The sequence below is a fragment of the Pollachius pollachius genome, assembly GCF_949987615.1.
Source record: "Pollachius pollachius genome assembly, chromosome: 3".
Taxonomy (NCBI): domain Eukaryota; kingdom Metazoa; phylum Chordata; class Actinopteri; order Gadiformes; family Gadidae; genus Pollachius; species Pollachius pollachius.
Window position 1 is genome coordinate 4,919,589 of NC_136936.1, and position 15,113 is coordinate 4,934,701.

General features: G+C 44.2%; 1 protein-coding gene across 1 annotated transcript in view; it reads left to right on the forward strand.

Moving 5' to 3' along the window:
• Nucleotides 1-1,381: 1,381 nt before the first annotated feature.
• The window catches only part of dhx36 (DEAH (Asp-Glu-Ala-His) box polypeptide 36), a 24,827-nt gene continuing 11,095 nt past the window's right edge, over nt 1,382-15,113 (forward strand). Inside the window, exons 1-14 of the mRNA XM_079731127.1 lie at nt 1,382-1,922; nt 2,180-2,343; nt 2,505-2,615; nt 2,771-3,026; nt 3,199-3,237; nt 3,368-3,538; nt 4,418-4,497; nt 6,596-6,670; nt 7,683-7,849; nt 8,233-8,314; nt 9,423-9,563; nt 10,302-10,407; nt 14,786-14,873; nt 15,031-15,086. Of these exons, the coding sequence (XP_079587253.1) occupies nt 1,662-1,922; nt 2,180-2,343; nt 2,505-2,615; nt 2,771-3,026; nt 3,199-3,237; nt 3,368-3,538; nt 4,418-4,497; nt 6,596-6,670; nt 7,683-7,849; nt 8,233-8,314; nt 9,423-9,563; nt 10,302-10,407; nt 14,786-14,873; nt 15,031-15,086 (1,797 nt within the window). The 5' untranslated portion in view covers nt 1,382-1,661. The remainder of the gene's footprint in view (nt 1,923-2,179; nt 2,344-2,504; nt 2,616-2,770; nt 3,027-3,198; nt 3,238-3,367; nt 3,539-4,417; nt 4,498-6,595; nt 6,671-7,682; nt 7,850-8,232; nt 8,315-9,422; nt 9,564-10,301; nt 10,408-14,785; nt 14,874-15,030; nt 15,087-15,113) is intronic.

Sequence of the window (15,113 nt, forward strand, 5' to 3'; positions counted from 1 at the left end):
AATGGCCTCCCACATGATTGCTGCCATTCACCATTATAAACGCTGTGGGTTATGTAATACGATGCAAGCAATGAAGAGCCTGTATGTTAGAAGTGCATGTGAAGCTGCTTCCATAAGGGCATAACACTGTAACACAGTGTGTCAAGGCTTCATCAGTATGAAATTGAGAGCAAATGATGGGATTATCTACTTAGTCTAGCCAATAATACTTTTACTACTACAATTTGTCATATATCATCAGATAATATCAGATAGTAATGTACGTGATATTTAGACATATATATATAATATATGATGATATACACACACATTAAACTGGATCTATAAAGCCACAGAAACTACAAAGGAATCGTCTCATTACCAGAGAACATCCTCGATATTTAATTTCCCTGATGCATCTTCAATGCATTCAACAAGGTCAGGGATCATCTCTGTGTATCCCCGGTCGCCATGGAGACAGGGAGCGGTAAGGTCATGTCCAAAAGTGTTATACCCCAGGACAGGAAGGGTGTGAATCATATTCACTAACACGCATATGCCTGTGTGCAGAGAGAGAGAGAGAGAGAGAGAGAGAGAGCTCGGTAATGACTTTTGTGAGTGTGTTTTTGTGTGTGTCTGTTGATGTGTTTCCGTGTAGTGTTATCTCTGGTCTACATGGCTTCTTTGTCATTATTCGCTGTCTTGCTTCGTTTCACTGTCTCTTCTTTGGTTTGCACAACACCATCCCTTGCTCTGTCTTTTGTCCATAAATACTTAATATGGCGTCCACAAATTCTCCTGATTCTCAAGGCTTCCGCCGGTGAATGGTGTGAAAATAGGTGATATTCCTTCCCACTCTTTCCCCCCAGCTCTCTATCACACACAAACAAAACTTTCTCATTGACTTTTCTTTCCCCCAGAGTGAAGTTCTCTCTCGCTCTACATTGCTTGAAGGCTTCCGTATCACCTGGAACATTGCTGATAGCACATTCAAATAATGGCAAACCTGAAGAAGAGAAATTTAGATTTCGATGGCTGACACGCACGCACGCAAACAAACACACGCACGCGCGCGCGCGCACACACACACACACACACACAAACTCATAACACTAACGCGCACACAAAACTGATATCCCCACCTCTCTCCATGCTCTCTCTCCCTACCTCGCTATCTCTCCCCTCTCTTTCTCTCTCTCGTAAATGGTTACTGAGTGACTTAAGGGCATCTTCTACCCTTAACAAATGTATCGTAGGATATTTGATTTAGTCAAATCCATAGATAGAATGACATAATCGGGTGTTTTAACCAATCAAATCGCGCAAAAACTGGAAGCCTATCATTGGAGTTGCTGGCAATTGCGTCATAATTCCTCGACTTCGTCGCCGTTGTCAACAAGATGCGACGTGCCGGGTTCGCGATGCAAATGCGTTATTAGCAATACATCAATGGTAATTAATTACTGGTTATCAAAAAGTAACATTGCTTACGAATTGAAAAGGTAATAGGCTTTGGATTTCAGTTCTTTTGTTTTGGTTTTTTGGGTTCGACGCTATTCTGCGGCGTTTTTACCCAGCAAATGCGCCGTGGGCGTTCTGATTGATGCCGCTGGCCGAAGCATAGCACTACGTCATAAACATTGTCCACTCTTTTCTTCTGCTCATCCAATTTTGAGGAGACTATGAGTTACGGCTATGGCGGTGGCGGTGGGGGAAGAAGAGGCCGAGGTAGAGGGGGTCGGGGATACGGGGACGGTAGCCGAGACAGATGGGACAGAGGAGGTGGAAGGGGGTCCAGGGGCTCTGACCTGGGCTCTCAAGATGACCAGGAGCGGGGCGGAGGACAAAAAGACCGACCCCCTCCACATCTGAAGGGTCGGGACATTGGCATGTGGTACGCCAGGTTTGGAGCCGTTAGAAGAAAACAAGCTGATCGAAGATCGGTACGTGGATGTTCTCAACTCTGTCTGTGTTTTTGAGAGAGAGACTTGGAGACAGACCAGACTGGATGTCAATGCATGAATGCAACCCTGTCATGTACCCGTCCCTCATTGTGAACCTGCGTGAAGGGACAGGTGACAGTCAGACCCATACCCAGTCTATGTGTTCCACTACTGTTGGTTATACTATTGTATGCAATCTATGGTTATACTTTGCAACTGAAATGCCAATAAACATCAATTCATCAACATCTGTGCAGCGGCCATTGGTGCAAATGGACGAAGCCAGGGAGCAGCAGATCACCAATCTTCTGAATTCGGTCAAGAGCGAACCCCCTGGTGCTAGCAGAGACGGCTGTGATCTCCGAGCCGCCACGTCCAACAGTTGGCGTGCTGCTCCAAGTGGTCGTGCTAATAGTCATTGGTGAGGACCACTTGCTTTACGCATATCCCCCTGGGAATTTGACATGCCGTTTGGTGTTCTTTCTCTGTTATGACAAGTAAAGCACACAATTAGTAGTTTTCATGTTAAATGTAATGTTCCATTAAGTTGTATATCATTTATATGTGGAGATAATATTGCAGTTACTTTGATGGGGAAGAAGAAGAAGAGGAATTGAATGTTGACGTGAAATCAGAGGAACTAGAGGAGGACATCGGTGGCAGTGGGAAAGCGACAGCTCGTCAATCAAACCGGTAACTAATTGAGTCACCAGAGCTCACAAAACATATTGATCGCATCTTGCAGTAGATTGCCGTCATAGATCGGTGTGTCTTATGTCTGTCTTTCTCTATGAGAATGTTGGGCCACTTGGATGCTGCTCATAGAATCTGATGTTTCTTCCCTGTAGTCCCTTCTCCCAGAGGGTGGTCAAGGATGAACCGCCAGACGCATGGGATGGAGATGAGGAGGAGGAGGAAGAGGTGAAGAAAGTGGTAGTGAAACCCCAAGTGAAACCCCAAGTGAAACCCCAAGTGAAAGTCCAAGGGAAAGAGAAGGATCTAGAGTACCTGTTTCAGGAAGTACAGAGGGACGAATCCCTGGATGAGTTCCTAATGAAAGATCTGCAGAGCAAGAGAATGGAGCCTAAGTATCAGGAAATGCTGGTAAGAATATATGTTTTATGTTTTAATTAAAATACAGAAAAGAGCTTGAGCTTAACATTAACTCATTCATAAATGTTTTTAAGGCATACTCAGATTTTTCTTGATACAATAATGAACCTTAATGTTAAATGTTCAATGTCGGCTTATCAAAGTTGTTCATTTTTGTTTGCAGATATTCAGGGAAAGACTGCCATCCTACACTAAGAGACATGTAAGTCATCCCATTTCTATGTGATATAATTTGAATCAACACACACACACGCACATGCACACGTGCACACACACACGTTTATTCCTTTTTCCCAGACTTTACATTCCCTTGCGCCCTGTTCCCTGCGCAGGAGCTGGTGGACCTGATCAACTCCAGCCGCGTAGTGGTGGTGAGCGGGGAGACGGGCTGTGGAAAGACCACCCAGGTCACCCAGTTCATCCTGGATGACTACATCACCCGCGGAATGGGCTCGCTCTGCAGGGTGGTGTGCACCCAGCCTAGACGAATCAGTGCCATCTCCGTACGTACTTGACGTACACATTCTCCAATGCGTACATTCTCTCTTCTTACATACATACTCTCTTCTACTACTTAATACTCTCTGCTACTGAATACTCGCTACGACTACTTCATACTCTCTACTACATACTCACTCTCCAATACAGAGATACTGTCTACTACATGCATGCTCTCTGCTACATACAAACTATCTGCTACATACATACTTCTTTTACCACATACTCTCTACTACTTCTACTAAATACTCTCTACTACGATACATTCTCTAATACATACATACTTTCTGCTACCTGCATACTCTGCTGCGTAATCACTCTCTCTCTAACGTACTCGCTCTCTATTACATGCCTACTCTCTACTACCTGCTCACTCCCTATTACATACATACCCTCTGCTGCTCGCATACTCTGCTGCGTAATCATTCAGACTACGTACTCGCTCTCTATTACACACATGCATACTCTCTGCTGCTACATACTCTCTAGTACTACTCACTTTCTACCTTGCTCCGCCCTGGATCTCTTATTTTTTAGCATAATGTTTTATTCTGAGAATGAAAGAAAAATTACACAAATACAGTGTAAATAATACAATGTACATGTAAAACGTGCAGAATATAAATGAAACTTTTGCATTTTATACCCCAAAAACATTCCCCTAAATGGTAAACAGACACAACCTCAATTGACAAAGAGTGATTCAAGTGAGAACACAAACAAAGCAATAGAGATAATTTAAGAATAAAGTGCAAATAAAATAGTAATAATAATAACAATGATTATTATGATAATAAATGAAAAAGGACAGGAGGGAGGAAGGTTGGTTGAGAAAGGTCCTGAAAACCTAGATCTCTTCTGATGGGTTTATGTTTGGTTTCCAGGTAGCGGAACGTGTTTCTGCCGAGCGGGCTGAGACAGTTGGGAACGGAAACTCGTGTGGATACCAGATCCGTCTGCAGAGGTAATATAATGATAATAATGATAATAATTATAATACATTTTATTAAAAAAAAAGCGCCTTTCAAGGTACCCAAAGGCACTGTACAAATAAGTCAATACAAAGTACATATTGTCAAGCAATCAGAAACTGTAATGTGGCTCCTGATCATAAAATGTGGATCTGTTCCTTTACTGTTACAATTAGAATGAATAGTAGGATAAACATTATATATTTAGACGCAAATGCACAGATTCGTGTCATTTATTTACTTCGATCTATCCAATAATGTGCTGAAAATGTATATGTTGAAGCGTATAAGGAGTAAAAACAAGCTTTTCTAGACACGCTTTAAAGTGAAGGGGGGGACCTCACCCACCACCACCATTGTGTAGCACCCACTTGGGCGATGCAAGACTATTGAGAGGTGCAAGCAATGAGCGGTGTTCAAAGATAAATCTACATTCCTATATCTACCTCTGTGTTAGATAGAAGGTAGTATTAGAATACAATTCATGGTGCTGATAACATTGTACTAACGTACAACGTACTGAATGAATTTCAGTAAGTACTAACGTACTGAATGAAACACCGTTTTGTGCATCAGTGGATGGTTAACACAGTGTGGCTGACTTAAAAAATGTAATGGGGACATTGCTCATGTTGAAAGCTGAGTGGCACCTTTTATTTAAATTAATAAGTGTTTGTTGACACAGACCTTTTAGAAATCATTAAAAGTTAATTAAAAATAATAACAGAGAATTTATCAAGCACATTTCTTGAAAGCAATGCACAAACTCAAATGTTAATGGTTTGTAACTTGTACATAATGGATAATTATATATTATAAATGTAGAATGTGTGGAAAATCAAAGTCTCTGCGCTTATCGTTTCCCACCGTGCTCCTGTTGAATCTATTTACCGGGGTAATGGGGAGCAGCCTTTTAAATACTGATTATCACATTTCATCAACTCTCTGTTGAGGCTTTGTTGGCTACTCTTTCATAGCTAGTTCAAATACAATTGAACACCAGGCACTTTGGTTCGAATGTATTATATTTGCAACACATGTCATTAGTTTTGGCATGGGTACGTTTAAGCCCAGACGTGCACTTCTTTGATGACGTTTTCTTCACTCTGGAAATGAATGCCTTTTCCCCACGTATTCCACATTCGGGGACATGGTTAACCGTCGAATGGCGTTCGTGTTTAAAGGTGTGGGAAATATATGAGATTATGTACTGTCGGTGGAAATCCAACAGCTTTGCTTTGAAGGGGGACAGAGCAGGGGACATGGGGGAGGGGGGGGGGGCGGGTGTGAGAATCATCTCCGGTCAGATGCATTTAGATATACGCTGCAGCGAGCGAGAGAGAGAGAGAGGCCCCTGTCGGTGAGAGTCTGGCCAAGCACGTGGAGCAGCATGAGGGTTACGAGAGCGGAAGTCTTGCAGCAGCCATCTGAGAGTGAATTATGGAGAAGGTGGTTGGAAGGTGCTGTCTGGGATGGGGAAAAAACATTAGAGAAGAAGTATGGTAGAAAAGAAGGGAAGAAACTTCTTAGGTACCGCTAACCATTGATGGACCTTGGATATTCACTGCAATGCTTAGTCACTGTGTGTGAGGTTTTACCCCTGAGACATCTGGCCCGATATGATCTGTAACTGCTTTAAATACTATAAACTGGAAAAAAAAAAACAGGCTGTGTTGAGACATGATCTACTGTTTGCATTAGGTTATGGGATATAATGCAAAATACCATACTAAGTACACATATCATTTTCGAAAAATCCATACTTTACACCTCATAACCTAGCAAGCACACATTTTTGTCATGGAAACAAAATATTCACACTGCTGCAAGCGTCTTGTTGTCCACATATTTCTGCACCTCTAAGGAGGTGGTCTGGTGTGTACCGCCTTCAGGAAGGCCACTAACCTTGTGTAAAATACCAAACGGTTTAAGTTTGAAATAACAGTTTCAGCTCCTGATGAATGTGTCTCTTCTCATCGACTGACAAATGAAGACATCCCTTTTAACATTTGTTTTCCTCATCTTTCTCCCTCCCCCTCCCTTCCTCCCTCCCTCCCTGCCTGTCAATGTCTGTCACATGCACATTTACAGCCGGTTACCACGGAAACAGGGTTCAGTGCTGTATTGTACAACGGGCATCATTCTTCAATGGCTCCGCTCAGATCAGTGAGTATCCTCTGTCCAGACGCACGCGCGCGCGCGTGCGCACACACACACACACACACACACACACACACACACACACACACACACACACACACACACACACACACACACACACACACACACACACACACACACACACACACACACACACCCCTTTATCCCTTTGTATTCCCTTCTGGCTCCATACTGTACGTTGGTGGACAGCATTAGTATGGATGTCCAGTCTCTGGGCCCCTGGTGCTGTTTCTGAACTATTCAGACCTGATTGAAATGGTGATGGGGAAGAAATTAGATATGTGACATTACTTGGAGCCCTTTGTCATGATAGAAATGTTGCCTTTTGGGTCACATTCTGTACCCTTAACTTTTAATCAATGAATTGAAAAATGAATATCGGGAATAATAATGGACAATGCTTAGCCCCGGCTCTAGAGGTTATGCTTTGGGGGACCATGACAATCATGGTCATCTCCCTGCTCAATGAACCATCCCTGCTGTTCTTCTGACGGGCTGCTTTATGCGGCACCGCAGGCTTCCTAGTGAGTCATTTGGATTTGGATGCCTCAAGAGTCTGTAAGTGCAGCATACAAATTCTGAGTTGAGGACCTGTTTGAAGCCCACCCGGTGCCATTAGGTCATGTTGTCTGATCCGTTGACTCGCTGCAATTTCCCTTGTCATTCCAATGCAATTCATGATTCAGAATGATGGGATGTATTAAGCTTCTTTGGGGCACAAACCTTTCTCACATCACCGAAGCCGGCGTGAGTTCTGCATAGTGTTTGAAGTTCTGCTTGTGTGTGTTGGGAATATTTACATTGTAGGGTTCGAATGGTCAGACAGGGGGGCGAGTCTAGAATGGAAGAAGTCGACGGACACGCCACACATCTTTATTTTTTTTGTCTTTTTATGCCAGTATTTGGTGAACGTAAGACGCCTCACAAATATCTAAGAAAACATAACTGACATGCCCTCACACTCTCACTGATGCTGAGGTCCATTCTCCCTGGTCAGGACGCTGTCCACCATCAGCCATCTGGTTCTGGACGAGATCCACGAGAGGAACCTGCAGTCTGACGTCCTGCTGGTGATCGTCAGGGACCTCCTCGCCGTTCGCCCCGACCTGAAGGTCATCCTCATGAGCGCCACGCTCAACGCAGAGAAGTTCTCCAAATACTTTGGTAGGTGACACCTGGTTTACGGAGAGCAATCGAATGGACTTAATGGACTGCATTTATATCGCGCTTTGCAATTATTGCCTGACGCTCAACCATTCATCCAAACATTAACACACCGACGGCGGAGTTACCCTTGCAAAGCGACGGTCAGCTCGTCGGGAGCAGCTAGGGTGAGGTGTCTTGCTCAGGGACACCTCGACGCTCAGCTAGGAGGAGCCGAGGATCGAACCAGCAACCTTCCTCTTACCAGCCAAGCCGCTCTACCGCCTGAGCCACATGCCGCCCTACTCCTGCGTCGTTTAGTAGAGCAAATGCTGGTCTGCAGTGTTTGATCTCTACTTGTGTCCTAACCACATCTTCTCACGGCACCCTTATTCCCTGTGCAGGAAACTGTCCGATGATCCACATCCCAGGGCTGGCGTTCCCGGTTGAGGAGTTCCTCCTGGAGGATGTGGTGGAGATGATCGGGTATGTTGGGCCTCTCCCTTAAACCAACTCACACCGGGGAATACGGTGTCTTTTTGTTTGCAACCCATTTTTGGTTATCTTGTGTTGGATAAACCGCAGTGTTAAAATACTTATTTTGTAGATCGTGCCCAAGTATCTGTCTTTGCATATGTTTTATAAAACTCTTCACTGCACTTCATTGTTTGCCGATGAGGCATTGGGGGCTGCTCAACGTTAAGGTGCGTTCACACCAAACGCGAACGGGCGACACAATCCCAAATTAAGTGAACGTAGAGACGTGAATTGGGCGAATTATTCGCCAGAGAAAACCAGCGACAAGTTTTGATTTGTCGCACGACACTTTCGCCCTGCACGGGCGAGCGCGTTCACAAGGATTTGCAACGTGACAAATTCGCTCGAGTTGAAATATTTCAACTTTTGCAGCGACATTTGCGTGATGACAGCCAATCAGCAACAGCGTGGTCCCTGAGCGACATGTGTAACCTAACAGCCAATCAGCGTTCAAGCGGCCAACCGTTCCCTGCAGTGCAGTCCGGGGTGAACCGCAGCAAATTCGCCTGACAAAACTTGCACAGCGACAGTTTATGATTTGTCGCGCGACAATACTTGGGCGACAGCGCGAACGGGCGACAAATGTGTCTGTTGGTGTGAACCGGCCTTTAGCCTTGCAAGAGCCAACCCTTGGACAGAAATGATTGTCTCCTTGTACAAGGTCTTGCATTCATTCCCTCTGGCGGCTCTCACACCTGCAGAAAACATACCAGAACACAAGTACAATACAGACACAAATCAGCACTGTTGGACTTCTGAGCCATGTTTGCCCGCACACACTACAACAAAAGCTGTATTGATTAGCTTCCTTTGTCGGTGACGTTGCGTTAATCTGACTGGCTGAATTTGTTCTCTGTCAAGTCATGGCTTAAAATCAACTGCTGACGGCTAAAGATTGGAACAACCTCGCCGGATGGACTGGTAGAACCAGGCTAGCACACAGTTAGTCCAGACCAAGAACTATTTCAATGGTTATTTTGGGTTAGGTGGGAAAGGCGTGTCAGGTGTAACCTTCTACACATTCTGGGCCTATACACTGCAGACCTCTTTGTTCCAGGTACCGCCCTAAGACCCAGAACCAGCGGCCGTCCTGGAAGAAGGGCTTCATGCAGGGCCGCAACTCCCGGCCAGAGAAGGAGGAGAAGGAGGCGGAGTACAAGGAGAGCTGGCCCTGCTACGCCCGCACCCTGCAGGACAGGTGTGTGTGTGTGTGTGTGTGTGTGTGTTTGTGTTTGTGTTTGTGTTTGATTTGAAAAACAGTAATCCAAAGGATGACATGCAAAAGTGAAAAACTTATTTCCAGTGTGTGTGTGTGTGTGTGTGTGTGTGTGTGTGTGTGTGAGATGCCGATGTGACAGCTTGACAGGAGCTTGATGCTCCTCAATTTTGGCTGGTCCTCAACCTGAAGGCTGTGTGATGTGGACATCTTGACAAATTGACAGCCTCATCCTGTCAATTGCGTTTCTTTTTGTGTGGCCGAGTGCTGCATTTTCCGTCTGCAGGACAGCTGGGTGTAGGGCTGGGTTATTTGGGTGATTCTTTCAAACTAATGGATGATATTCAATTTAAACCTTTGTTTTCTTTCAGTTTTTTAACGGAAACTAAAAATATCAAAATACATGGCCCATCGTTTGCAGACAATTTTTGAAACCCTTTCTTTTCATTTTTTTGGGCAGAGTCCAGACTCGTTCCAGAGTATGAGTTGTACCGGCGCCTCGGTCCGTTTATCCTCCTGGAAAGTAGAACGATACCATCATGATAAAAAACCCACCGTCCTTTTCTTCTTTCAAAGAGACATCATCCTCTCCATCCGTGTGTGAATAAGCTCCAGATGGCCGTCGATTCCCTTGGCATAGGATTGTGAGGAGTGTTTGTGATTTGAAATGGAGGCGCTTTCCTTCATCTATTGATTGCTCTCCTTGCCATGTGAATGCAGGTACTCTGAGAGCACCATAGAGGTATTGGAGATGTTGGACAGCGACGAGAAGATAGACCTGGAGCTCATCCTGGCCCTCATCCGCCACATTGTTCTCCAGGAGGAGGTGAGCTCTACAGGTTTATTTCTTTGATGTTCGGTGAAATGGCGGATGGTTTGAAGTTTGGGCACGTTTTGGTGTCTTGACTTTAAACTTTGAGGTAAAAGTTTTTCCCGTTACAGTGCATACTGATGGGTCTGTCAGGTTGAACATTACTGTCTTTACAGTATGTTTGTTGTGTGTACTGTGTGTGTAATGCTAAGAATGTGTCCAAGCTGTTATGTTTGTGTTGAGGATGACTTAAAGTTTAATACTTAAAAGGTAAGGAAGACAAATTGAGCGAGAGAGAGCAGGTTTCAGATTCAATGTTTACCTTTTACTCCCACTGGATATTTGGCTCAAACAAATTATCTTGACTGAGGCCTCAGGGATAGAAAGTGTAATCCTTACATCTCAAATCTACGTTTTTCGTCAGCTCCTGAGACTAACCGTGTTAAAGTGCTACACATGCGACCTAAAGAGCTGACTAAAACGTACACTGTGCCAGCACTGCGCTGAGTCGGGCAGACGGAGCAGAGACCTCGAGGTGTCGAAACACCAGAGGATGAGGAATCAGGAGACGTGACACTGGGTGCTGGCAGTTCATATTTGCTTATTGGTGAGAGTAGATGCTCACCATATTCTGTGTGCTGAGGCTGCTATAGCACCTCTGAAATATCATTCCTATTCATGTTATCTCAGGGCTATTTCTGTCGGTTACACTCTACAGAAACCAGCGGTTCCAACTTTTTCTGCCCCCCATTTTTAGGTATGGAAATGTGTGCGACTCAAACTTTAACTGTTGTGCATCCGCCTCAACACTAATCTTTTTTATCAACATTTGCATGTCAAATCAAAGTGATCATTGTCTCTGGTTTGTTCGTGGCAATGAATCATAAGGCATTCAGTTTACGCAATAAATGGTTTGCTTAAGTCGATACCTAATGTCTATAGCTTATGTCAGCAATTCCGTGTGACCCAATATGCAGATCAGGGGACCCAAAGTGTGGTCCTGCCCCGAGATTGGGAACCACTATATATATAATATAATGATATAATATAATATATATAACTATTAGGTAGGTACTAACTAATAGGTGCTTCCTTTTACTTGAATGACCAAATATTTTCTTATGTACTCCATGATTCCAATTAGTTTTAGACGTTGCAGTATAGCATTTAAAAATGACCCGATTCACAATTAGATTGGCAATTAATCATCGATGATTTGAAAAGTCTCCAATCCTTGACTCCAGTCCGTGTTCCCTTTGCTAAGGATCGAAAGCGACTAATTTAAATAGACAGAATAATGATGTCACTCCATGAAGCTGTATCTTTTGTCGGCCATGACCCCGAACCAGCTGGCAAGCTGATTTGCCGTAATGTTGTCAAGCAGCCAAGAAGGAATGGTGTGATTGGTCGTGACCGTAAACTGATGTGCTGCTGACCGTGACGGCTGCTGAGGTATGACGCACGCCATGGTAATTGCACATTTCCTGGCCACACTTTTTGGGCATTTTTTTTTCCCTAAATTGTAAATCAGCCATGCAGAAATTACTTAACTTCTGTTTGCCTTGAAGTCACCGAGTGGTGTGCATGTGTATTCTGAAACGACCCAGTTGTGTTGGTGTGTTTTCGAAATGACAGTTGTGTTTATATGGTTTGAAATGCACTGTTGTGTTACTGTGTCTTAAAATAGCAGTTGTTTTACTTTGTCCTGGAATATCCTAGTTGTGTTCGGCTTGATTCAGACATAATCCAGCGTGGCGGCGATTAGTGCAGACTGCTGTGGGATGTGGGAGCGTCAGCTCCTGGGCCCTTTTGAGTTGTGAGCTTGAACCACTGCTTCATGCTAAGGTTGTACAGCTCTGGAAAGGACGGACTGCGTTTTGACACCACACGTGTTAGTGTTATGTTAAATTACCCAGTTGTGTTGATGTGTTTTGACATAACACATTTGTGTTGGTGTGTTTTGACACAACACAGTTGTGTTAATGTGTTTTTGACATAACACAGTTGTGTTACCGTGTTTTGAAACAACACAGTTGTGTCGGTGTGTTCTGAAGTAACACAGTTGTATTAGTGTGTCGTGAAATAACCCAGTTGTGTTACTGTGTTTTGACATAACACAGTTGTGTTACTGTTTGACATAAGTTATGTCAGTGTGTTTTGAAGTTACCCAGTTGTGTTGCTCTGTTTTGATGCGACACAGTTGTGATAGTGTGTGTTGGACTAACCCAGTTGCATTACCGTGGTTTGTCCAAACATCAAGGCCATGTGTTGTGCGGGGCCGTTTGGGCCCCAGGTGAGTTGGCTGCCCGGTCCCACTGTGGCCCCACCGTCCCGGGGGGGCCAGGGGTGCGGAGCTCATCACAACACTCTTAATTAAAGCCAGGAGAGAGCCGCGGCCGGCAGCTAATTCCTGATCTCCATTCATGCTCCCATTTACTTCTTACAGGAAATTAAGCCGTGCCCGTCTTCCTCCTGGGAGCCCCGGCTATTTTGGACCGGCCTTAGATCTGCGTCAGATGCTCATTTGCTTTTGAATGCGGTCCCTCGGTGGTACTAGATAACGCTGCAGGAAGCACAGCTCTCCAGCTCTGTGGGGCTTTGAACTTAATTTGTCATCTCTGAGGGAGCAGTTATGATGTTTGTTATAATTGGTTCTCTACTCTGGTTATTGAGATCCTGCTTGAGTTGGAGGCATCGCCGTGAAAATCGACTCATCTGTCATTAATTCAAAATTCAATCTTCCGATCTGTCTGACTGTTCTGCTCTGCTGTCTGCGCGATGATGACAAACAATGATCCGTTGTCCCATGCACGAACAAAACACCATTATTTATGTATTTCAGGATCGTTTTGTTTGTCTCAGCTATAAGAAAAGTGGGCTTTAATATTGCTGTTATGTTGTCGTTTGTTTGTTTTGTAGCAAAGTCTATTTCTTGTTCCGAGAGGTAAATGTTGATGTTTTCTATTCTTTCAGTAGAAAAAATAAAACACGAGAAAGGAACATAATGACATTTTGTATTCATGTTTCTCATTGCTGAGCTAGATTGTAGTCTTAAGAAAGGTTAAACCCTTGTGTATTCAACAATGTGTAGCATAATTGCATGCATGTAACAAATCAATTGGATCAGAGTTTTGGCACCAATTACATTTCTAAATGAACCACAATCGTTAGTGCTGTATGTTTCCTCAAGGCCATTCAAGGGACCTTTCCATCTTTGATTTGGATAACATAAGTCTTACTTCATTAACCTTAAATCAATGACATTGTCAGACGCTCTGGGACAAAGCCAGCTATTCAATCAGAAGTTGTTAGGTTGAAAACAAATACAACAGGAAACCTTGTTTCATGTATTATTATTATTATAATCAGCATATTGATTTTCTTGCTGTGATAATAAAACACTCCACAACATTGAAGTTCTTTCCTTGAGCAAGGCACTATAATAATTTAAGCCCCCTCATCTTTGATGAAGACGATCCATTCTTTGTTGATTTACGAAAAGTGTTGTTGCTGCGGCGATGAAAGAATATTTCTCTCCTGGCCATCCTCAGACTTTAATCGCAAAGCACTCGTTATCTTCAACCGCTTAAAAAAAGCATCACTACTGAAACTGTTGGTAGTGCTGTGGTTGCTGTTGTTTACGGCTTCACACCAAGGCCCTTGGCTCGCGTTTCGAGCTGTTGTTTCATCGGTTGGATTTCATCAGTATGTTTCGAACTGTAGGGTGGGAAGTTGGCGGGAGTTGCGACGAAGGAGAGGAGTTGTGTTACTCTGTTTTGACACTACAGAGTTGTGCTACCGTGTTTTGACCCAACGTTGTGTCGGTGGTTTTTGAAATAACCCAGTTGTTTGTGTCGTGTGTTTCGAAGTAACCCAGTTGTGTTACTGTGCTTTGACTCAACACAGTTGTGTCGGTGTGTTTTGAAGTAACACAGTTGTATTTGTATGTTGTAAAATAACCAAGTTGTGTTGCAATGTTTTGTCATCGCCCAGTTGTATTCCTGTCTTTTAACACCGTTGTGTTAGGGTCTTTTGAAGTAACCCAGTTCAGTACCATGCTTTGTCCAAACGTCAAGGCCATGTGGAACTGAACCAGACCACCTACATCTTCTTCTTATTCTCCGCTTCTTCTTCCAGCCCTCTCTCGTACAAGGTCCCAGGGGGCATCTGTGGGCTCTCTTCCCCGCGGCACAGTCGAAGCAAGCTCAAAGCTTTCTGCTCCTGTGCTCTCTCGCCTTGGCTCACCCTAAGAGAACATGGAGGCCCTCCATCCTCCTTTTGATAGCGTTCTCCTGGAAGCTCGAGCTGGCTTCAGATGCTTGTTTTCCCGCTACTCTGTGAGTATGTGGTGTGGTGCTCCGTGTTGACCTCGCTCCTGTTGTTTTTGTTGCAGGAAGGAGCCATCTTGGTCTTCCTGCCGGGCTGGGACAACATCAGCAGCCTCAACGACCTGCTCATGGCCCAGCAGATGTTCAAATCCGGTATGGACGCACACACACGCACACAAAAAAAGGTCACACACACCCATACTTAAGGCTCCATTGCCATATGGATGAGGTTTATCTTGGTTTATTTTGATTTGTTTGCATTATTCATGGGTTAACGTGGACTGAAGGTTGTTTGTTTTCTTCGCTTCAGATCGGTTTGTGATAATCCCCCTTCACTCCCTGATGCCCACTGTCAACCAGACTCAGGTTGGGTTTCTTCCACTGTCTCTCTCT